The 24,084-nt window shown below is 33.5% G+C and overlaps 1 protein-coding gene across 1 annotated transcript in view; it reads right to left on the bottom strand.

Annotated features, from left to right (window-relative positions):
* The window catches only part of Kcnt2 (potassium sodium-activated channel subfamily T member 2), a 374,550-nt gene that overhangs the window by 13,028 nt on the left and 337,438 nt on the right, over positions 1 to 24,084 (bottom strand). The window contains exons 23-26 of the mRNA XM_041649255.1: positions 17,843 to 17,944; positions 15,909 to 15,992; positions 14,722 to 14,850; positions 2,690 to 2,990 (exon numbers count right to left, since the gene is read on the bottom strand). Of these exons, the coding sequence (XP_041505189.1) occupies positions 2,690 to 2,990; positions 14,722 to 14,850; positions 15,909 to 15,992; positions 17,843 to 17,944 (616 nt within the window). The remainder of the gene's footprint in view (positions 1 to 2,689; positions 2,991 to 14,721; positions 14,851 to 15,908; positions 15,993 to 17,842; positions 17,945 to 24,084) is intronic.

Genomic DNA, 24,084 nt, shown 5'->3' with positions numbered 1-24,084 from the left:
ATGTAAAAAGAGGGAGAAAATAAATGAACGGAATGCCTTCTGTTATATAAGAATTATCATGAGCATAAAATCAACTAATTTCCATAAAAATAGAATGAGAAAATCATAAGAAAAAATTTCTTACAAATCCCTGCTGCTTCTTTAGGTGATGCCCATACAGTCGACTCATACATTTGCATATTTCTAACAAGAATGTGACATGCAACTCTGCTTATGGATTAACAGGAGATTAGAATGTTCTTGAGTCAGTTGAGATTAAGATGAAGAACTTTTTGTTTGATATTCTTATTAGAAGAAAGTAATTTAGCAATACATAATAGGTAAAAATAGAAAATTAATTCACTAGAAATTGAATCAGCTTAGATGTCATCAAATTGGCCAGTAGCCATTAGTGAATTTCTGGAAGATCATTCTGAGCTTTAATTTTACTATTTAGTGTCACATATTACATACATTTCTATTAAAATTCCTGGACACAAATTAGTCTTCACCACAATTAAAAGAAATATAATTACAAGTGTCAGTTATAAAAGTAACTGACTGGAGCAAATTTAAATGCAAGTCTTTGAGTAGGACAGTCCACCTCGAAGAGGAAAATAATGAAATTTAAAGAAAAATCACTTTGAAGGAATTATGAGAAAATTGACACAATTTCATATGAAAATACTCAGTGAATATATTTTACTTTTTATGCTCAAGAAAGAAAAACAACTTCTTTTAAATTCTAACTCAGTAAATAAAATATCTTAAGAACATTATCTCAATATAAAACTTTATAATAAAGAGAAAATGTGGATTATATGTGTGTGTGAGAGAGAGTTTGTGTGTGCATGTGTATGCACTAATGCATACATGTAAGTATAGATAAACAATGAAAACTTCTCATTTATCATTGGCCAGTTGACTATTTTTATAGTTTTATATTTTTTGAGAATTTTATGCTTGATGTTTGAATCTACATCATTTCTGTCCTTTCATTTCCCAAATTCCTCAATTCCCTCTCCATTATGCATCATCTTTTAAAAAATTATTATTATTATATGTATGCATATCTATGCATAAAATTATACGCATATACATACACATATACATAATACAGAGTGTCCATTTTGTGTGGCTAATATGTGCATGTATCAAGGGACATACTTCATATTGAACAACCTAGTGGGAATTTATTTTAAAGGCAAATAGTTCTGCCTCTCTCTGCAGTCCCTGGCCTCCAGTAGTTCTCCATGTAAGGGTGGAACTGTGTGAGATTTCCTCTGCCTCCACAGCATGTATACTAGCTTTGTTATTATGTTGCCAACCACATTTATAAAATAAAACTGGGATAATAGTAATGATATTTCTCAAGTGATCAGTGTTTTACTTCATTAAGTTTTTTGTATATGCAATCATTTATTAACATATCAACAAGGAGTTATTTTAAAAGCTTGTACAATGTTCATTAAAACACTATTTCTATTACAAAAATAAATGTTTTAAGACCTCATCCCTAAGAAAAGAACAACTGAGAAAAATAGGGATCTGGAGAGCTGATCTTCACTGGGGAACAGCATACCAGCTGGCTGTACAGAGCCAAATTGTCAGCCCAGAAAACATACATGCAAGTGACTTAGTAGAAACTGAACTGGCTTTATTTAGGAACACACACATATATGCATATAGGTATATGAATACAATAACAGTTTATGGAAGAAGAGTCCCTGAATTTAAAGGAAAGCAAGAGGGGTATGTGGGCTAATTTGAACAAGGACAGGAAAAGGAAGAAGTCATAATTATATTAGAATATCAAAATAGAAAATAAATAAAGCTTTTGAAGTCTTTAGGTAAGAAACTAAATACAATTTTTAAGTTCATTGTTGTTCTCCAATGGCTGTTATAGTTAGTTACTTACAATACTTCAAATTAATTTTATCGAAAGTCCCAGAACTTAGATGGGTGTGATGTTTGTGTCTTTTATGTGTTTGTTTGAGAGAAAAAAGAAAAATTGCACCAAAATAAGCATTTATAAATCTCAGCCATGTGTAAGAAAATCGAAAAGTTTTCATAGCTCCAAGGTGGAAACTAAATCTACCTCCAAATTTCTGTCTAAATTAAAAATGGGGTGTTCTTGTAATAGGTTCAAACATTGCCAAGTGATCTAAATAAATGCAAAACATTTAGCAATAATCTTGTTAGTTCCACAAAAGATGAGATTTTCATCAGAGTGCCATGTATAGGTATTTCCTAACAAAAATCTAGTTTTTTCCTGTATCAGAGCCGACTGTGTGACACTCACCCATTGCTGGTGGGAATGCAAACTTGTGCAACCACTCTGGAAAGCAGTATTTTGGTTTCTCAGGAAATTCGGGATCAACCTACCCCTTGATCCAGCAATACCACTCTGAGAACTCAAGAACAATCGCAGTGGATTTTTGATCCTACTGCACGTACTGGCTTTGGGGGAGCCTAGGCAGTTTGGATGCTCACCTAACTAGACCTGGAAGGAGGTGGGCGGTCCTTGGGCTTCCCACAGGTCAGGGAACCCTGTTTGCTTTTTGAGCAGATGAGGGAGGGGGACTTGATCGGGGGAGGGGGAGGGAAATGGGAAGCGGTTGCGGGGAGGAGGCAGAAATCCTTAATAAATAAATAAATTAAAAAAAAATAGTAAAAACTGAGACTCCATGTATAGTTTTAAGAAGCATACCATAGCCCACCGTAGAAAGGCCCAGGTGTTTCATCCTATTTTTCACAAGTTCAGCAAGCTCCTGTCTTTCGGACCTCCTGTAGAGGTTCAATCGCTGCTGGGTTATTTTTTCTGCAGTTTTCCCAGAATGCTTTGGTCCTTTTCTGCTCAGCCTCCTAGCCCACTGCATGCTCTTCCTCCGCAGCAATGGATGGTCTGACTGGTCGCTGGAGGTTGAGTTGCGGTGCATGCTGCGGTGGTGCCCTGGCTCTTTGGCATCTTTGGTGTCTTCCCACTCTTCCACACTGATGGATATCTGAGACTTTAAGAGAAATGCATATTGGTAATTAGATCTTGAGGAAAAATCTTTGCTAGAATTGAAATCAGTCGCCTTTATGATCTTGGTGTAATTGTATACACATGAGCTTTTCCACAGGATAAAGAAAATCAACACATTCCATTCTAATCATATTTTACTAATTAACTTGTAGAAACATTTCTGGAGCTTATTGTGAATAAATTAAAACATCTAGATCTTCTTAGTATTAGTATTTTAGGAAAAGACAATGTCATGTGTGCTCATGTGTAACCTATTTTTCTCCTATAACTGGTTACTAGCACACAGATACTTGCAACAAACAAACAGCTATGTATTTTATAAATTCATTTAAGTACAGTCCAGGCAATAGGCAGGCTACATTTGCCACAAGTGTTTTAGATGGAAAAAAAACTGATATAAAATCTGTTTGGGAAAAATCTCATTTATTTTATATTAATGATCCTTCTGTATATGACCATGAGATGACTTTTATAAGATGGGAATTTCTCTTAATTCTCATATGCACTAAGAAAAACCAAACAGCTTTTTTAATTCATGCATCCATTATCCACCACATAAAACACTTTTGTGATTAAACTTTCTTCCAGGATATCTACATTAAGTCCACTTTTTCTCGAATGCCTTCAGGGATAACAGCTTATAGGAAAATCATGCTGTCCTCCATAGAAAAAGGAACCCTGGGGAACCACAGCACATCTGTCCTAACCCGTTCATTTTCTGTGGATTCTGCTGTGTACTGTAAAACCCTCTCTTTGTTTCAGTGTTATCACTTTTCATACAAGGCAGTCACATGAAATGGAACCCTAGCCAATGAGACTTTTACTGTATGGAAACATGCACATGTCAGGAAAGAACTTCTGGACCCATGAATCTGCCATGGAGCTCCCCTCCAGGTCTGAAAACTTGCTGGAGCTGCAGCTTTCACAGTTACACACAACTGTCTTTCAAAGTAATAGAAATTAAATTACCAATTTAAGTCAGGAAGTAGACCTAATACATCCTCCAAATATGAACATAAATTATGAGGCTCAGTGCATGCCCACAACTGTAGCATCAAGCTAGGAAATAGTTATACACCTAAGCCCAGCCAAAGAATCAACAATTCATCAGATTCGTATTACAAAACAATGCTGTATTTGTGTAACATAAAATAGTACATTTAAACCTCATATGTTTTTGTGAAAAGTTCATTAAAGAAATGTAAAAACTGGATTTTATGTCTCTGAATTTAAGCTAGAAACATTAAAGGTTTTAAATCATGAATACTTTTATAAATATTAGCTTATTTGTTTTCACTGAGTTAATATTACAACTTAAGTCCCCTTAAGTGAAAGTAGTTTACAAATTATTAGGCAATATTGATCATTAGTAAGGACTATCTACAATTATTCAGTAGTATTTGTAATATGTCCTACAAGAATAAATGCTTGAAATTCTTCTGTGTAAAACTTTCCAGAGAAACTCATCCTGGTGCATGAGTTCATATAAGATCACTTACTGTTTGCGCCTTGGAATCACGCACTGACAAATATTAAAGGACAGAGGAAGAATTTGATGTTATTACAAGCAGAATTAAAACATTATTTGTCTTTGTGAATGTTTCTTCTTAGTCCAGTGGCTCAAATACTGTGGAATACATACATCTAAAATTTGAATCAAAATGTATGTATATGTTATCAAAGCAATATTTAAAAGGCCACCTTTAGCATTGTTCTAAATCCCCTATAAAGGGGACATCATAAATTCACATATACAATCATTTACAATTGCAAGTCATCTTTCTTGTAAGTCTACACAATGAGCAAACATCTCTTTATAGATGTTGCTTTAACTAGAAGAAAAAGGAATGAGAACAATTCTGTTGTTTTTTTTGTTGTTGTTGTTTTGTTTTTTTTTTTAGAAAAAACAAGTCAAATCTTAGACATTTGGATTTCTTTCTCCTTTGAATACCATGTATGAAAAGCATAGTTAGCTTTTATAGTGAGATGAGTAAATTAGAGAGCTGTTTCAGGTGCAATATGAAAACCAAGCATTTTAAATAAAATGGCAATATTCATCCTCTACCCCTCACAACCTTTTGAAAAATTATCTAACACATTGCCATACAGAGAAAACATTCTCATCCCTAACTTTGAACTAAAGTGATGACAGTAATAACTCATAAGAAATAAAATTTACCCACAGTGTAAATAGCATTGCTGATATGCTCCTGTTATTGAATCTCATGTTTATTGTGTGAAAAGATATCTATTGGTGAATTAATTTCCTACTTCCTCTTCCCTTGATGTTTCTCACTCTATTCTGTGCTGGACTAAGCATCCCCAGGCAGGAGACACTGCAGCACAGGAAATGAAACACTGTTTTCACTTAGGGACTTTTCCTGAACTTCTGGTTTGAGGATTAGAATAATAGACAATTAAAGGCAGGCATTCTGGGATCACACCAGACTTGGTTATATTTCCACAGGCTATTTAACATCTACCTTTCTTGGTTATAAAATCTAAACTCTCTGATTATTTAAATTTTCCTTTCTGAAAAAAGTAATTGTATTATTGCATTAGTTTTGTCTATCAGTCTTTTTATTAAATCAAAGAGTCAAAGCATGGGGTTTAACTCAGCCAGAGTTCATTTTATACGTAGTAATGTGGCTTGTGACCTTGCCGGAAAGAAAAGTACAAATGGAAAATCGATATTAAACAGTGAGTAACAACCTTGCTATTTGGTTAAATGTAATGAATTGGAAGACCAGAAAAATACTTATAGTAAATATATGTATATTTTTTATAATGTTCTTCTTGATTACTCTGTAAGAGAAATTTGTATTTTTATCTTTTTATCAGAACAATCTCCAATGCTTGATAATAAGAAATAGAGGGTTACACACAAAATTTTGAGATGGGTGTTGGGGTTGCCAACTCAAAATGTCATGCCTGTACATCAGGTGATCTTTTTTTTTAAAGTATATCTCTACCCCATCACAAATATACATTCTTGAAATGGTTTACGAAAATTTTATACGTGTGTTATAATAAGTTTTTACATATTTAAATTCTTATTTTTAAATGACACATTATTTTCTAAAATTCACAAAACTTGTCCTGATTTAGAAAAGCACTAAATGTATGTCTTTACAAAAATAATAAAATGTGTATTTAAAATAATAAATAATTTATACCTAAAATAGCAAGCTCACCAAAGAAAAAATCCTCCAAAATGAAATTGTAATTCTAAACATATGTATGCATAAAGCAGAAGGGTACCAGAACTGATAAAAGAAGCAGTACTACAGCTAAAATCACACATTGATTTTTTTTATTTTTGTTTTTACTTAAAAATTTCCACCTCCTCCCATTTCCCTCCCCCCATCTCCCTTCCCTTCCCTCTCCAGTTCAAAGAGCAGTCAGGGTCCCCTGCCTTGTGGGAAGTCCAAGATACTCCCCCCTCCATCGAGGTCTAGGAAGGTGAGCATCCAAACAGACTAGGTCCCACAAAGCCAGTTCATGCAGTAACAGGACTCTCACACATTGAGTTTTACAGTGACTTTGGGCAACCAGTAAACCACGTTTTCCAGGACACAGATCAATGAGACAAAATATAAACAAAAATTCTGGGGCCAACTGACATTATAAATCTAAAGTATCTAATAGATATTTCAAGAAATTTTCACCCAAACACAAAAATAATATATCTTCTCAAAAGTTCATGAAAGTTTCTCTGAAATCAGCCAAATATGTGGAAACAAAGCAAGTCTCAAAAATAAAAAAATAAATAAATAAAAGGAAAAAGCAAGCAAACAAAACAAAATAGGAAAACCCACTGCAACCTATCTGACCATCATGAACTAAAGCCTAATACCAACATCAATGAAAAACTTACAAACTTGTGGAAACTGAAAAATTCATTAGAAAATGAAACTGACTCAAGACAAATTAAGAAAGAAATTAAAGTACTTCTAGAATTGAATAAAAATGAAAATAAGCATACCCAAACTTATACAAAACAATGGAAGAGGTTCAAAGAGGCAAATTAATATAGCATTAAGTCTCTACATCAAAAACTGTAGAGATGACATAATAATAACTTAACAACAACCCTAAAATCTGTGGAAGAAAAGAGGAAATCATATCCAAAAACAGAAAGTATCCAAAAAAATTACAATTTTTGCAATTTAAAAATAGAAACAATAACAGAGAACCAATACAAAAAAAATACATGAAACAAAAAAATGGTACTTACAGAAAATCAATAAACTGACAAATGATTGGACAAATTAAGTAAAAGGTAGAGAGAAAATACTAAAATTAACAAAATTAGAGACAAAAGTAGGTTATAACCAAAACTGAGGAAATTAAAAGAATTATATAGACGTACTTTAAAAACCTATACTCCACTAAACTGGAAAATATTTTAAAAATTGAAATTTTCTTAAAATATACTACCACCAACCAAGACCAGTAAAGCAATTTAAATAGATTTATAAGACCCATTGACATAGATGCTATAACTAGATGTCTCCAAACCAAAAAAATTCCAGGGCTAATGGTCTTGGCACAGAATTCTACCAGAGTTTCAAATAAAAAATTAAGGATAATAACCTTCAAATTATTACATAAAATAGAAACAGAAGAAAAATTGTCCAATTCTTTGAGTAGCACTTATCCTGATAACAAATCCACATAAAGACCCAGCAAATAAAGGATTACAGCAAAGTTTCCTTTATGAATATATATGCAAAATACTCTATGAAAGACTTGTGAACCAAATATAAGAATACATGAAAAGAATAATCTATCTTGTCAAGTAGGTTCTCTCCCAACCTTGCACAAATGGCTCACCATACACAAACTGATAAATTAAATTTATTATATCTACAAATTGAATTACAAAAAAGTGCATGATCATCTAATTAAACACACACACATGCACACAAAGAAACACCTTTAACAAAATGCAAAACCCCTTAATGATACAGGTTTTGGAGAGAAAAGGGATACAAGGGACATATATCAGCATAATAAAGGCAATTTACAGAAAGTCCATAGCCAACATCAACTCAAATGGAGAGAAATTCAAAGCATTTCTACTCCAATCCACTCTCTCCCTACCACTTACTAGAGTATTTGAAGTCCAGAGTAACTGGATGATATCAATCAAAAGGATAAAAATAGAAAAAAGAGAACTGTAAGTATCTTTATTTCCAGATAATATAATTGTATCACTATACCCTAAAATATCCATCAGTAATCTCTGATAGCTGATAAACACCTTCAACAAAGTAACATGAAACAAAATTACTACACAAAAATTAGTAGGCTTTCTCTATACAAATGACAAACTGATTGAGAAAAAAAATCAGGGGAAAAAGAGCTTTGAAAAACACCTCAAAAATTTCTTGGGGTGATCCTAACCAAGCAAGTGAAAGATTTGTATGATAAAAATTTTAAGACATTGAAGAATATACCAGAAGATGGAAAGGTCTCCTACGATCATGGATAGGTAAGATTAATATAGTAAAATTTGCAATTGTCCTAAAAACAATTATCAGAATAAAGGGAAATCTCATTAAAATTCCATCACAATTCTTTACAGTTCTTGAAAAGTCCATAGTCAGCCTACTATAGAAACACAGAAATATCTTAAATAGTTTAAGATCTACTGAATAGTGAAAGAATTGCTGGAGGTATCACCATTCTTGGCCGCAAATTATACTGCACAGCTATAGTAGGAAAAGTTTATATATATATTCACTAATATGTGAATGTTAGGTGTAAGTCTTCAATAAGCAGGCTACAATCCACACAACCACAGGAGATAGATGTATAGTAAGTTACTGTGTGTGTGTGTGTGTGTGTGTGTGTGTGTGTGTTAGTTCTCCCTAGAAAGAGTAAATACAATAAATGGTTACACATGGATGGGAGCGGGTGGTAAAGTCTGAAGTTAGTGGATCAAATGGGAAGGAGAATAGAAGACAGATATGAAAGAGAGAATATGGGGAGGGACACGTAAAACTAAGGGCTAGTTTGGAGGGGGGCATGGAAACCTAATACAGTAGATGCTTCCTAAAATATATACAAAAAGGAAGTGATCTAACTGGACTCACCAAACAACTAGGAAGAGAGAGTCACACTGGTCATATCTTATCACAAAATGAGTCACCTAGATTCTGGCATGGGTTACATCTAACTATATTGTTGGTCAAAGGATACTCATGGAAAACCCCAAACAACCCATCTGGGGCAGTGATCATGGCTCTCAGAGGTGGTGGACATATCTCTGCCAGGTTGGACAGGGCATAGTCAACAAGCAAAGTTGCAGCCTTAGTCGTATTCTTGCCTTCATAGGAAAAAAAGAAAACCTCTCCTGGTCAGAAAATGATTATAGATACACAATAATAAAACAGATTAAGACAAGAAAAGACCTCTGAATTGGTCACTGTGTTGGATAAATATATATGGCCTTAGGAGAGAGAAAGAAGGAAGAGCATGAAGTAGGAAATATAGACTAAAGGACTAAAGAAAATAAAATAAACATTAAAAAGTAATAGAGAAAAATAAGCCACATAAATATTGAATATGCCCCAAGAGTCTGGATTATGTGTATTATTTTGCTTTCTGTGGATTTTTGACTGTTAATGAGTTAACAGCTAAAATCCATTTGATTCTGAGGCTGTTAAACTAAACCAACATATATATTTTAAAGGTATCTTAATTTCAAAATCTGAATCTAAAGACATGTTATTTTAAAAAAGAGGTTCTGTTTTTTTTTTTTCCACAGAAGACAAGAACCTGTAGATTCCTTCAAGGTTAATGTGATTTGATGGAACAAGATCCCATGAAAGGTCTTTGTGAACCCTAAAAATACTTGCCCAACAAACAGCAAGAAGCAGTTTAAAGAAAACTACACCAGAATTCCCAAAAAGGATTGTTTATAAATATTTGTTTTCAAATTAAAAGAGGTTGGAGATAAATGCTGGATGGTCACAGTCAATCTCTTTCTTTAAAAGGGGTGAATATGATATGGAAATGCCTATTTTACACTGTCATGGACTTTGGTTTATTGATACAAATTTAAGGTCAATTTTGTAATATACATACTTCTTTTGTTTAAGATATTACTTTTATACATCTCATTTAAAATGTAATATATAATTAAAAATTACAGATTAATAGATAATCATTTATAATAGTCGAACTTGTAGTCAATTAAGTTTTCTAGATATAAAGAGATATATTTCAGTTAGATAATCTCCAAACTTAAAGACCTATAGAATTTGAAATGTTTTAAGAACTTAGGCTTTTCTCAACAGTAAGATATACTTGCTTCTGACAGCACCAGTTACTGTAGAAATGTTGATGGGAATTGAACAGACTTTTAATTTGCTTTCAGTGTGACAAGGCTATCCATTTTGGCAAAAAACTGCTCTTGCCTGGACTTCTTGATGGTATGTTGTATGACTGGACAAGCAGGACCCACAGAAAAATTAATGATGAATTTTCAAAAGACAGGATGATCCCTCAGGGTTTCTGCTTCATAGAAGAAACTGCCAGATATTTTTTTTTCAGGACACAGAAGAAAGCATCTGACAAACTTTGCCATTATAAGACAGAATAGATCTGTTTCACTGAAAAGTCTGTCAGACATTATGTTCCCACAGTTGAAGATGAATGGCCCAAAGTTACAAAAGAACTTCAGGTGATTGTCTAGGAAGTTAGATGTCTGTCATTTCTGTAACTTTGGAAGTTGCTTATATATGTACTTCCTGTTTACTTAAGTAGTATTATATCTTCCTGGGGTCTTTGATGGGGTTAAATACTAGATAGTTATAATTATGGCTTTTCTTATTTATGATAAAATAAAAATTAGATACCAAACTTTAGGCTCACAAAGATAGGATAGATGATAGAGTACTTTTCTTAATTTTCCAAATGTAAATAGACTAAATATTATAAATATAATTCTTGCTTAATAACTGTTTGTATATGTAAATTTTACTAAGTTAAATGTAAAACCTTCCTTTATAATTAGACAGAAAAGGGGAGACTATTAGGGTAGTCCTTCTGTATATATTTTATTTTTATTAGTTGATAAATAAAGTTGCTTTGGCCAATGGCTTAGCAGAGTAAAACCAGGCAGAAAATTCAAACAGAGATACATATAGAGAATAGGTGGAGTCAAGCAGATGTCAGCCTGTCGCCAAGGAAACAAGACATATAGAAGATGAGGCAATGCCATGGCCACATGGCAACACAAAGACTAATATAAACGGAATAATTTAAGTGGTGAGAATTAGTTAGGAATATGCCTGAGCAATTGCACAGTCTTATACTTAGTATAGTTTCTATGTGATTATTTGGGTCTGGGTAGCCAGGAATGAAAGCCATCTACACTTACAAAAATCTGAAAAGAAAACAAGAAAGAAATAAAAAAAGAAAGAAAGAAATGTGGGAATTGTAAAGTGTTAGTTCAAGGTACTATCATCTATAACCTCTGGATGTGTTACATAAGCCATTGTGAATGAAGTTAATATTAATATATTACATACTTGAAATGCCATAAAAGTGATTTGGGAGGAACGTTCTTAGTTCATTATTACACATCTCTTCAAGTAAAGCAGCTCCTGAAATCTGTCTGTTTAGACTGGCTTATAGGTCTCCAATCACAGACACCCTGAAGACAAGATCAGATTCTCTGGACACTCGTTTAAATTCTGCTTAATCTTTAGACTTTGAAAAGTCAAAATACAACTACTTTTCAGGATGCTTAAAAACCAACATTTTGAAAAGTCTTCCATTATAAATTTTAATAAAATAATAAACTGTGAGTACAACTTGGAATTTCATTCTTATGATAAAAATTTATAAAAAAGTACTTAGTTTATTAATATGCCTTTTTATTCATAGTATCTTTCCAAAGCTTCAACTAGTATCTTAAGTTATGGTTTTTTGCTCTGAAATTTTTAATAGATGCAAACTAATTACACACCATAATCCTGTCAGGACAGACTATGAACTTAAAAAAACACAAAAAAAATGTTTTTGACTGATGGTTGCTATGGTCATTAATTTCTCAGTGTTTGTTATAGTATTATGCAACTGATAAATTTAAGTTCTGAAAGGGCCCAAAGTTAATTATTAAATGTAGTCCAAAGACAAATGCAATACTATTTAACAATCTTTTGTGGATAACAAAATACTCTAATTTGAAAAGAAAGTATGGATGAACCTTTTGGTATGATATATTTTTTACACGTACTTCTAAATTTAGTTTTCTATTCTACACTGAGGAATGCAACAAACAGATGATACTTACTTGTGATGCTATTTCTCGAGACTGACACAAAGGAGGGAAAAAGAAATACACAAAATGCAGTTTAGACAATGACTGAACTGTACATACAAGGAACAGCAACAAGGACAAAATACAACATATAGCCATATTACATTCACAATGCAATAATGTGCTTATTTTTGTAAAACTTTTGATCTAAGTCAGGTAAACTGTTTTTTTCTGTGTCCTTATCCTTGAATTGTTTTAATAAAGCAGACTGTTTCTGCTTTATTAAAATTGGCTAAGTATAATAGATACTAAAATAAATGGTAGAAAATAAATGAACCACTCTGTGGAAAAGAGAATATTGTTAATAACCATATGCATTAACACTTATTATTAGTAATAATACATACAAAAGCAGCATGAACTAACATTCAGGAACATTATAATTAACTACAATCTGTGTAGCTACACAAGACAGGGACTTCTATTTATTCTATTAATATAATATATTTTTATTGTTGATAAAGATGTGATTTTAATAATTTACAAATGTCTTACTTGATAATTGATTGCATATGCATTTATGAGTAACTTATCCTCAGGAAGTTTCCTGAAGATTTTCTGCTCTCATAAAGGTAAAGACTACATCAACAGTCTAAAGAAATCTACTTTATAATCACTACGAACAATTCAGAAATATTTGTATTACACTGAATTTTTATGTTCCACTTTGAAAGAATATGTGAAATTGAAAGCCACAGGAAAAATGAATGAGTGTTTGGAGACAGCAGTGCTAGATAGTGAATAGGTCATGAAAGCTCTAGTGATCCCAGAATACCTTGATCCTTCTGTCCTGAGGAAGGCACATTGTTCAAATTCCCAAGAATTCCAAAGTAGACTCTCCCCAGACAACTAACCTACTAGTATGGAGATTTTAGGCTAGACAGTCTTTAAAAATGTCAGAATAAAGTTTTTATTAAAAAGATCTTTTTCATTATTTATATTTTGTAGATGAATATGTTTCTATGTGAGAGTATATGCACAGGAGTACATGACCCTCTTCTGGAAGAGCAGTATGTACTTTTTACCACAGAGCAATCTTTCCAACCACTAAAGTTTCCATTTTTATAAACTGTTGAAGGAATGGTATGTTACTATGAAAATCATAGAAAACTAAGGAAATGTTAAATTACATATAACAAGAGTTTTTTTATTTACAGCATAGTTAAATAATATCTGTATCTATTCCAAAATCTGTAGTCATATTTGCTGAACCACTACATGTCTTGAATGTCTCTCCAGTCAACTATTGTGTGGAAGGTTCCTTCTTTGAAAGTGCTCTTTATGAAGTGCAACTCAGAGTCTCTGATCAAAGAAAAACTTAAATATGGCTGTAAAGGTGGCAATGAATACATATTAAACAATAGAGCAACTAACAACATCTCACAAAAAACATTCAGATGGCCATAGTACACATCTATGTAAATGTATAATCATAACTAGACAAAAACCATCTTATTTTAAATGTATGTTAACTTCCTGTAAAATGTGTGAATATTTTATTTGATTATATTTTCAATGATTACTTTGACTGATAAAATGAAGATCATTGATGTGAACCCTATGTGATTTTTTTTTAAAGAGGAAAAGATTCAGCTAGCCAAAATGTGTTTGTAATTTATTATTACTTTGGAATTTGAAAAGACACACTTCAAGAATATGAACCAAATTTTATGTTAAGAAATATTATATATATATACATATATATATGAGATATAGGATAGTATATCTATCAAAAATTTATGTCATAAAATAATCTAATTTAAAGAGTTGGATTTTCCTAAGATTATAAAACTCACCCAAAACCAAAAGATGAGATAAATTCAAAATATATTCTCTGTTGCAGGGGGTCATCAAAATCATTCCATTTTAGCAGGTTCTAGTTCCTGATAAAAATTATTCTCTTTCCTTAAGAAATCAGGTTCTGTTTCTAGACTTTTCTATGGATTTACATTATTTTCAGTGTAGAAACGGAGAAACATGAATTTTGATCCTTAATGACTTTCTTTGCTTTGCTTCCATTCAAATGTTAACACATGCAATCAGAAAATATATTAGAAAAATAGGTGATTTGGAGACTTTTTTATCTCAGAATCTTAGGGTGACATATTTGTTGTGATTCTTTAAAATTTTCTACCAGTGGTTAATCTTGGATCTAGAAAAGGAGGCTGGAACCCAATATCGTCAAATGTTGGAAAAACCTCTACCCAGCAATACTTTGTGAAATAGCTGAGATTCAGCTATTGAAAATTTACACTGTGATTTTTATAGAGGACTCATTTTCACTTCTTCTTGCATTTTGGTGAAATCAGTTATTATCCTTATGAAGAATTATATTCATCAGAGTAAACACAACAAAAGGGCTTTTATGGTTCCAAACCTCAGATGTAGTGAGTTTCTGAGATTCCGTCCTGTAGATCCCAATGGGAACATCTCCAGTAGAAGAACACAACTTCTGATAGAGTCTGGCATATGTTCTGATCCACAAGTCATCTTCAGTGATTTTCATCTATAATGCATATGTATGATTCACACAATCAATTTTTAAGAATAAAAAACCCAGTGGTCATTTTTCTCTTCTGAAAAGCCGCATCCATATATATTTTGAAGTTTCCAAGCAGTATTTCATAATAGCTTGTTCATTCATTAGGATTATTTATTTTGCTACATCTCAGCTTATCCTGGGAGTTCATCCAAAGTCAAGAAATGTTAAATAGTCAGTGTGGAGCAATATGAAATTATATTGGTGCAATAAAAGTAGGCAACACAACATTGGCAGCGACCTGAGAGATGGGGTAAACAGTGTGGAGATGTTCAAGATGATGTAATGACAAAATTGACACCGACACTTAGTAGACAGAGTTTTCTAAAGCTAAAAATATAAGGTAAGGAACTCTAGTAATAAAAGTCCTATTCCACATGCACCAGAGTTACTAAATGTACACAAGCAAACCTATGGTAGATGGAACACAGGGCTACAAACAGGAAACCAGGTTTCTCATCTCCCCTAGTTGCTTGGGCATTTGAACCATTAGCAATTCACTACACTATAAAACAGAAAGTTTTAACTAGATATAATGCCACAAGCCTGTTCTCCCTGATATTAAAAGGGCTGGAGTAGAGCATTCTTTGATTCCAGGAGTATGAAAGACAGTCTGAGCAACACAACAAGATCACTTCTCAGAAAGAGATATATCAAGAGATAGGGAGGGAGAGGTAACAATGGAGTTAATGCCAGAATCATCCTGCTTAAGGACAAAGTAGCAAACAAGACTTGGATAGGTCATTGTCAAACTGTCAACACCATCAGTGAGAACTTCTACTCAATTTTATATAAAATGTTTTTATTTTTTGCAATGATATTAATTGAAATTTCCAGTCCATGAAAACAGCATATAATGAATTTAAAGTTTAAAGAGTTTTCTTCAATTAGAAAGCCTCAGATATAACACTTTGGACACATGAGGAAATAAATGTGATTATAGACGAGTCTCCAAAGGCACATGGTAGGTAAACCTCCAAACTCTCTATTAGAATTCTCTACTCTTCCAGACATAGTTAACTTACAGAACAAAGAAACCCCGATCCTGGTATGGTGTCCAGTCCCAGCAGAAGTCTGGTGATTGAAATCATATAATCTTTCACAAATGACTGCAATATAAGCAGAATATGTATAGATTATGTATGTAAGGTATAGAGAATAATGAGGAAGGAGAACACATGAATATTTCTGAAAAATTTACTTCAATCACTTCTGCAAAGCCTCAATAAAAAAAGATAAAAATACATTTCAACTTCTTAAATAGCTAAATTAATAGTTAAGCTGATCCTAAAGAAATATACGAAATACTTGTTATTTACAGATAATATGTATGCTGACATTGGCTCATTAGACATTATGCTAATATTTTATATGATTTAAAAATAAAACAAAAGTCTCTAAACTGAAATAAAATGGTGAAATTAATAACTATTTAAATAAATATTTAAAATATTTCAACCAGTCTTTTCTCTAAGATTTAACTGCCCAATGGTAAGACAAAAATCTATTTACAGATGTCCCTTTATTATTTCTTATTACATATATTCTTTTCCAAGCTACTCATGTTAAAATAGAATCTCTTTTAAAAAGAATCATATTTTCTTAAAATAACAGTCTCTATTACTTAATAATAAGAAAATAAAATATGGTATTAGCAAGTGCGTACATATAACATCATCAAAAGCCATCCATAGGAGTGGGATGTAGCTGTCTAACACACAGAAGGCTCTGGAGTCTAATGGCAACATCCAAGAAGAAAATCATTCCCAACAGTTCAGAATTCATTATAACCAACAAAAATTCTAGGACATTATAAATATTTTCTATAATTTTCTAACTCTGAAATTCTTTAGTTAAGTATTTTACAAAACAAATAGTAAAATAAAATTACAAGTTGTAGCTAGAAAAAAAAAGTGAAATGAATTAAGTTTACCAAAATAGAAATGAATCTAATTCAGCAAATAACATTTGCTATATCATGGGGCGTTGTAAAGTTATATACATTCAAATGTGGACATATGCAGTATATATTGGATTTATACTGTGATATAATTCTGAACTTAAAATGCTATATTTTTATCTACATATCAGTGTATAAATATGGGTGTATGGGTGCCACAGGCTTCCTGTGCAAGTCAGAGGAAAAATTTTGGCAATTGCCTTCTTTTCTACTAAAATGTAGGTCTCAGAGATCAAAGTACTGTCCCCAGGTTTATCCACAAGCACCTTACCAATTGCACCATCTTGTCAGCCCTAATTCAAAACTTTCAAATTCTAATTGAGCCTTTAGGCAGAAGTTTAAACAAACAACTAACTTTTGTCTCTTGATAACATGAAACAAAAGTCAAATCAAAAACGACTTAAAAACTGGTCTCTGGCTGGGTGGTGGTGGCGCAGGCCTTTAATCCCAGCACTCGGGAGGCAGAGGCAGGCAGATCTCTGTGAGTTCGAGGCCAGCCTGGTCTACTAGAGCTAGTTCCAGGACAGGCTCCAAAACCACAGAGAAACCCTGTCTCGAAAAACCAAAAAAAAAAAAAAAAAAAAAAACAAAAAAAAAAACTGGTCTCTGCTAGAATTTTGGGAATCACTTTATATACTATCGTATCATCTATAAAGAGCAAAAGTTTGATTTTTATCTCCTTTTCTTGCCTTATTGCTATAGCTAGAACCTCAAGTACTATATTGAATAGATATGGAGAGAGTGAGCAGCCTTGTCTTGTTCCTGATTTTAGTATGTTTTCATGTCTTAGAACATGATGGCAGATCATATTTTAAAAAATATTTTTGAATAAAATGTTTCAAATCAGCATTTATGTAAGTAAATATCATGAAAGCATACTAAATTGTTTCAACTCAACTTTTAAGTTAAAAAATCAAAATATCACTATCACTTATTTTTACTTAAAATCTAAGTGAAATATAAAATAAGCATTTTGAAGGAAGAAGAGAGATCGTATACCTGATAGAGAAGCGTGTCCAACATGCTGATGCTGAACACTCGTCCCGCAGCAAAAGGCAGTCGAAACATAAAGGCCAGGTTAGAACCTCGTTCTCGCTCTTTCTGTTCAGAACCAGAGGAAAAAGCTGTGAGCATTTAGATCTTATGCACTGCTATGGGGCAAATTCTCTTGGCAACAATACTTTTTCAACTATTAATAATACCTATGCCCCACCTTCTTTTAAAATTAATTTTGTATATGTTTTTGTGAGTGTACGTACATGTGTATGCTTAAAAATGAAACCAAAAAAATGAAATTTTAAATATCATTTCAATGTTCATTAACAGCTTTTCTGAATCTATTGGACCAACACATAATTCAGAATGTTAACCTCTTCATGTGTAAATATTTATTATTGCTACAAGAGATGACATAGTGAAACATACAAAATAAAATAGTTGAATTGAATTTAAGCAATGGCTAACGTGACATAATTTATCACGACACTTAGATTTGCATAAATCCTAACTGACAAGGTTATGGCATTATAGGGTTCTGTTCTGAAAAACTAATTTCATCAAATCAGAGAAGTTCTACTGAAAGGGAATTTTTGGTGCCCTAAAAATTAAATCCTTCTACCATGTGTCAGCTTTGAACAAAAATGTGTGCCTTTACCATACCCCTAATTGCGAACAACTTGACCTCGGATGACTCATACTCCACAACTGAGAGAAATAGGCACATCAAAGATCTCTCCAGGCCGTGGTACTTTGGAGAAGCATATCAGAGAGGAAAACGTTATATCACACCCCAATATTTAATTTTACTTCTCTTTCTGACCCTCAGGATCTCTCTCACACACATACTTACACAAAAGTTCCTTTATGTTTCCAAAAGAAAGTTTATGTAAATGTAAATTTACAAGTATATCATGATGCTCAGTATTTTCTTTATGCATAACTCTACTGTTATTTGGATGCTGTGGTACAGACTTGTGAGGCTGAGGCAGGAGGACCATCCTGTTATACAGAAGACCTTGCCTCAAAACAAAACAAACCTCTATTACCTTCCTACTAAGGACAGAAACAAGGAGAAAATGTAACATGTAATAAGTGAAAGAAAGACCAGCCGGGCAGTGGTGGGGCACACTTTTAATCTCAGCACTTAGGAGGCAGAGGCAGGTGGATCTCTGTGAGTTCGAGGCCAGCCTGGTCTGCAAGAGCTAGTTCCAGGATAGGCTCCAAAGCTACAGAGAAACCCTTTCTAGAAAAACGAAAAAGAAAGGAAGGAACGAAGGAAGGAAGGAAGGAAGGAAGGAAAAGAAAGACCGTAAGAGGGCAAGCTAACCTTATGTTTGCCACTCATTAACTTCAAAAGCACTACTTCTTTGCTGCAAGCTTTACTACTGAAGACAGATACTTATGTAACTAAGAAATCCATTTCTTGAAGAAACTGAAGACCCCATTTTTAAGGTAGCAAATTTCAGGGATCTCAAAGAAGAACCGCTCATATTCTTTTCTTTAAAATGAGTTTGAGGCTATTCTGAATGACCATGATCATAAATCACACACAGAGATATCCAGAAAGGAACCTGCAACCACTGTGGCAATGGTTCTCAGCCTGTGGATTACAACCCCTCTGTGGTCACAAATTAGATACCTTGCATATCAGATATATGCATTATGATTCATGACAATAGCAAAACTACAGATATGAAGTAGAAAAATAGCTTTGTGGTTGTAGGTCGTTACAAAATAAGGGACTGGATTAAAGGCTCACAGCATTAGGAAGGTTGAGAACCACTACACTATGGGAATCAGTATGGTGGTTTCTCATATAGCAAAACTATAACTTCATTAAAGTGCTTCTGTACCATGTGTCATGACCAATCTCTAAGTGAACATACCAGAGAGATATTTGCACCTCCATGTTCACAGATTCACTGTTCACAAAGAAAACAAATATTTTGGGATGTCCAACAACAGGTATGTAGATCAAGAACATGATTGCACCCCAGATTTTCTCCTGCTTACTCATTGTGTCAGTAAAGAACTGAGCTTGGGACTTTAACCTTTTTTCTCTTTGATTTCTAATCAAAGCCCCTATACTCACTTTTATATTTAACCTTAAATCCACTAGTGAGTTTAGCCTGAAGACCACTAGGTCAAGCTAGCTCATGAACACCCTATCATAAAACAGTAACCTAACTAGTAAATCTTGGTTAAAAAAAAAAAAACAAAAAAAACAACAAAAAAAAAACTAATGCATCAATGAAAGAACGTGGTGACTTCCTCTATAATCTGCATATCTACCAGATTTTCAAAAATACCACTAGTTCAGTCTTCTTTTATTTCTCCTGCTAAACTGTACTGCTTTAACACTAGTTAGATCTCGAATCCGACGTTTTCCAACCTCAAGACCTCAAGTCTTTGTTACCACTAGACCGCTCCCATGCACAGTTAACTAATCCCTCCTTCCTGGCAGCTCAGCATCTGTTTTTATATTGAGTACATTTACCCTATAATTAGGCTTTTATAGACCTGCCTGGAGACTACAGAAGCAGAAATTCATAAATAAGGAAAACTTTCCTCATTCACAGAATCAAAAATATTCTCATCTTTAGAATGTGTTGTCAAAAGAACTTAAATCCCCCACCAGGTTAGTGGGTTAGTGTGGAAGTGCACAGGTATATCATGATTTCTTTGCACAGGTTAATCCTGCTAGACTATTTCCCAGTTTAATAACATTATTTAAAATGTTTTTTTTCAAATTTAAGATTGGCGGCGAATTCCATCTGTTAAAATGATAAAAATGTAGTGCACTATGGCGTGGCTCAGTGATCGACAGAATCATGTAATAGGGTTTGGCTCAAGTGATGCTGCTCAGGTGTTGCATGACCTTGAAGACAGTATTTAGTATTTCTGCTCATGAAATGAGATTGTATTGGCATTCCTATTTCATTGTGATGGCAATAAAGAAAATATCTAAAGATATTTTATAGACAGCAACTAATTAGACAAAATGACATTTTATCACCATTATTTTTTAATATATTAATTGTGCTTAGTCTTAAAGACTTCATATCTTTCTTCTGGAATGTCACTTCCCATGATTTTACTGCACAGGCTCAGTTGCTATTGTAACACAACTATTACTTCTCCACAGAGCTTTTTTTTTTTTTTTTTTTTTTTTTTTTTGTGTGTGTGTGTGTGCCCTTTAGGAAGGCCTTCCTTCCCTAGTTACTCTTGAAAATGACCTTCCACTACTGGCCTTACACAATTGAAATCTATAATTCCTTACTTCCTTTTTTAAAGGTGTTTATTAATAGATGTCTTCATTAGACTCTTTGTCCCATGACAGTACACACCATATGCATGCTTTCTACTCCAATTGCCGCGCACCGCGACCCCGTGTCTGTGCTCTGTGAGCTGGCACCCAGTTCGCGAGCTTTGGGCAAGGGGGCTGGAGGTTAAAATACACACAATCAGAGAGAGAGAGAGAGAGAGAGAGAGAGAGAGAGAGAGAGAGAGAGAGACATGGGTAATCCTTGAAATTCCCCATGAATGCCCTCTTTATTGTGTTCAGGGGCAGATTATATAGAGCTAGCCAAGCCCCAGTCAAACCCGCCAGAAACCACTCTCCTGCCATCAGGAACTCCTGGAGGTCAGAGCAGCTGTAGGCACTCAGATCAGGGGATTACAAGAAATTCAGGATCTGGGGTCTCATTGCTCCCAACAATCATGTACACATGCCTTTCACAGAACAAGAAATTTATTCTTGAATATTTTGTTTGTTCTTTGTTCACCCAAGACCATATGGAATGAGATTACAAATTCTTAGATGTAATGGAAAAGCTTGGGAGGAAATGTAAATCAAGACTCATTGGAACAAATTATTGGCTTCTGTATCCTCTTTGATACAATTCTTTGACATGCCTTCATTTCTGTTCCTGATGCCTGACAACAGAGTCTCTAACTCTAGTAGCTTTTTAAACATTTACCTCTGCAATTTCTCTTAAAAGAGCTTGCTCTGAAAAATTCAAACTGTAACAATTGGCCTTATCTTTGACATAATTATCTCTTTCTAGATGGCTCTTTTTTCATTTACCTCTTTTACCTTCTACTTCAGTCACTCTTTTTTATGAAGATAAATCTTGTGGCTAAACTCTGTCTCTGTAAAGATCCCTTCTTATATTATTTTTTTTTCAACATGCTTCTCTGGTTGGGAAAACAGATCAACAAATAAAAGCATCTGCCCTGAAGCCTAACAAACCAAGTACAATTTTAGTTCTCAATGGTGTATGAAGAGAGAACTGACTACAAATTATCCCGTGACCTCAACCCATGCATGTGTAGTGTATGCCCATTATTCAAGTATATGTACATATATATGTATGTATGTAAATATGAATATAAATATTCAAATATATATATATATATATCTTCAGTCACATAGTACCACCTACATAATGCATACTACAATATTGACTTGCATTAAACTATATGAATACCTCATCTATTTTACCAGTCATTTCTTGCCCAGAATTCTGTTTTAATCATCACAAGCACCCTGTCAGCCTTCATTATCTCTTGTCTGAATAATTGAAATTACTCATAATACATTTCATTCATGCTACAGTGCTCCTTTTTGATAACTACAGAGTTATAATATCAATTATATAAAATCATAAATCTGATGGAGTCACTTTCTTCATGTCTTAGACAAGCTACAGCTCTTTTTTTTTCCATGTAGAACATTTGAAAGCCAGAGTTTGAATGGCCAGTTACCAGTTTCACCCATCTGTCCAGGTTGGCTGACTAGGACTTCTAAGTGAGAGCTACTGAGGAGCCAAATAGATATCTGATTAAATTCGAAAGTTCCTTCTTCGCATCTGGCTCCCAACACACCATGGAAAACATTCTTCTCCTACAGGACACATTGTTTCCCACAGGCTCCCATGAGACTTCATATTGTCTACAATGCCTCGATGTTCCCTAAAGCCGAAAGTCCGGCATAGGAAACTATTCTGTTAAGTGTGAACAGTTGGTATTTATCATTTTCTGACTTTGTTTTATTGACTCTTTTAAGGGAAAAATAAACCAATGACTCTACAGCAGTCCCTTTTAGCCTACAGGCTTTAAATATGTGAGCAAGTAAAGTCTTGAACAACTGCTTCAATCCTGATGAGAATATATAATATAATCAATTTTGTTACCAAGGCAGAAGACAGATTAATTCAGTAAACTATTCTTTTGTGGTGCTATTATATTGTATCGCAAATGTAAAATTAGTTGGCAAAATCCTTCATATTTATTTTATCTAAACCTATCTTAAGGAACAAAAGCCCGGACTGGAGAAATGGCTAGCCGCTAAAATCACTGGCTGCTCTTCCAAAAGACCTGGGTTCAATTCCCAGCACCCACATGGCTGTTTTAACTGTCTGTAACGCTGGTTCCAAGAGATCTGACACCTTCATACTAATGTACATAAAGTAAAGTTACATTAGTTTATAAAATGTTAAAAAAAGAAGCAGAAGCACAAATGGATAGAAATTATAAGTTAGAGAGAACTACTACAAGTATAAGATACAGAGAGGCCTCATTTAGATGACAAGAATTTATTGAAGCTTACTAAGATTTCAACATTTAACATGAATCCTGTTGTCTACTTATTGTAACAATGGGATATTATAGGTCAGCAACTCATCAGGCTTGAAAGCATTTTATCTCTTCTAGGTTTATATTTTTCTGTATGTGATTCTCACTATGAATTAATGAGATTTGCTCAAACCAAAGACTTTCCATTTTCCACATCAGAAGACAAAATACTAAGTTATCAAGAATAACTATAAGCTCATTATTGTACACATGACTTGTATATATAGAAATTACATCAAAAAATTGTTTTAAAAAGCAAAATGTGTTTAAAGAGTGTATGTTAAATTATGGGGAGAAATACTAATAATAATGGAGTACTTGCATAATGGCTTGGGATAAAATTTCCTAGAACAACTGAGAAACACTTAACAGACAACTATTGTGTATTTGGATTAAAATGGGTCTCTAGCATGAACAGTCGATGGATGTAGGGGTCCAAACTTGCAGAAATTCATACTTTCGAAGGAGAAACTGGGTAGCAATGTCATGTGATATAAGCATGTATTAGCAGACTAAGGAGAGTGGTAATGTTGTCTTGTGTAAAATAATAGAAAAATTGAGACTTAAAAGAGAAGCTTGCCTGGTAAGAAGACAGAAAGAGTACA

The sequence above is a fragment of the Microtus oregoni genome, unplaced genomic scaffold (assembly GCF_018167655.1).
Source record: "Microtus oregoni isolate MIOR12 unplaced genomic scaffold, Mior012 000003F_ref0000135, whole genome shotgun sequence".
Classification (NCBI taxonomy): domain Eukaryota; kingdom Metazoa; phylum Chordata; class Mammalia; order Rodentia; family Cricetidae; genus Microtus; species Microtus oregoni.
The sequence above is the reverse complement of the archived record's forward strand: the minus strand, read 5'-3'. Positions and strand labels throughout refer to the sequence as shown.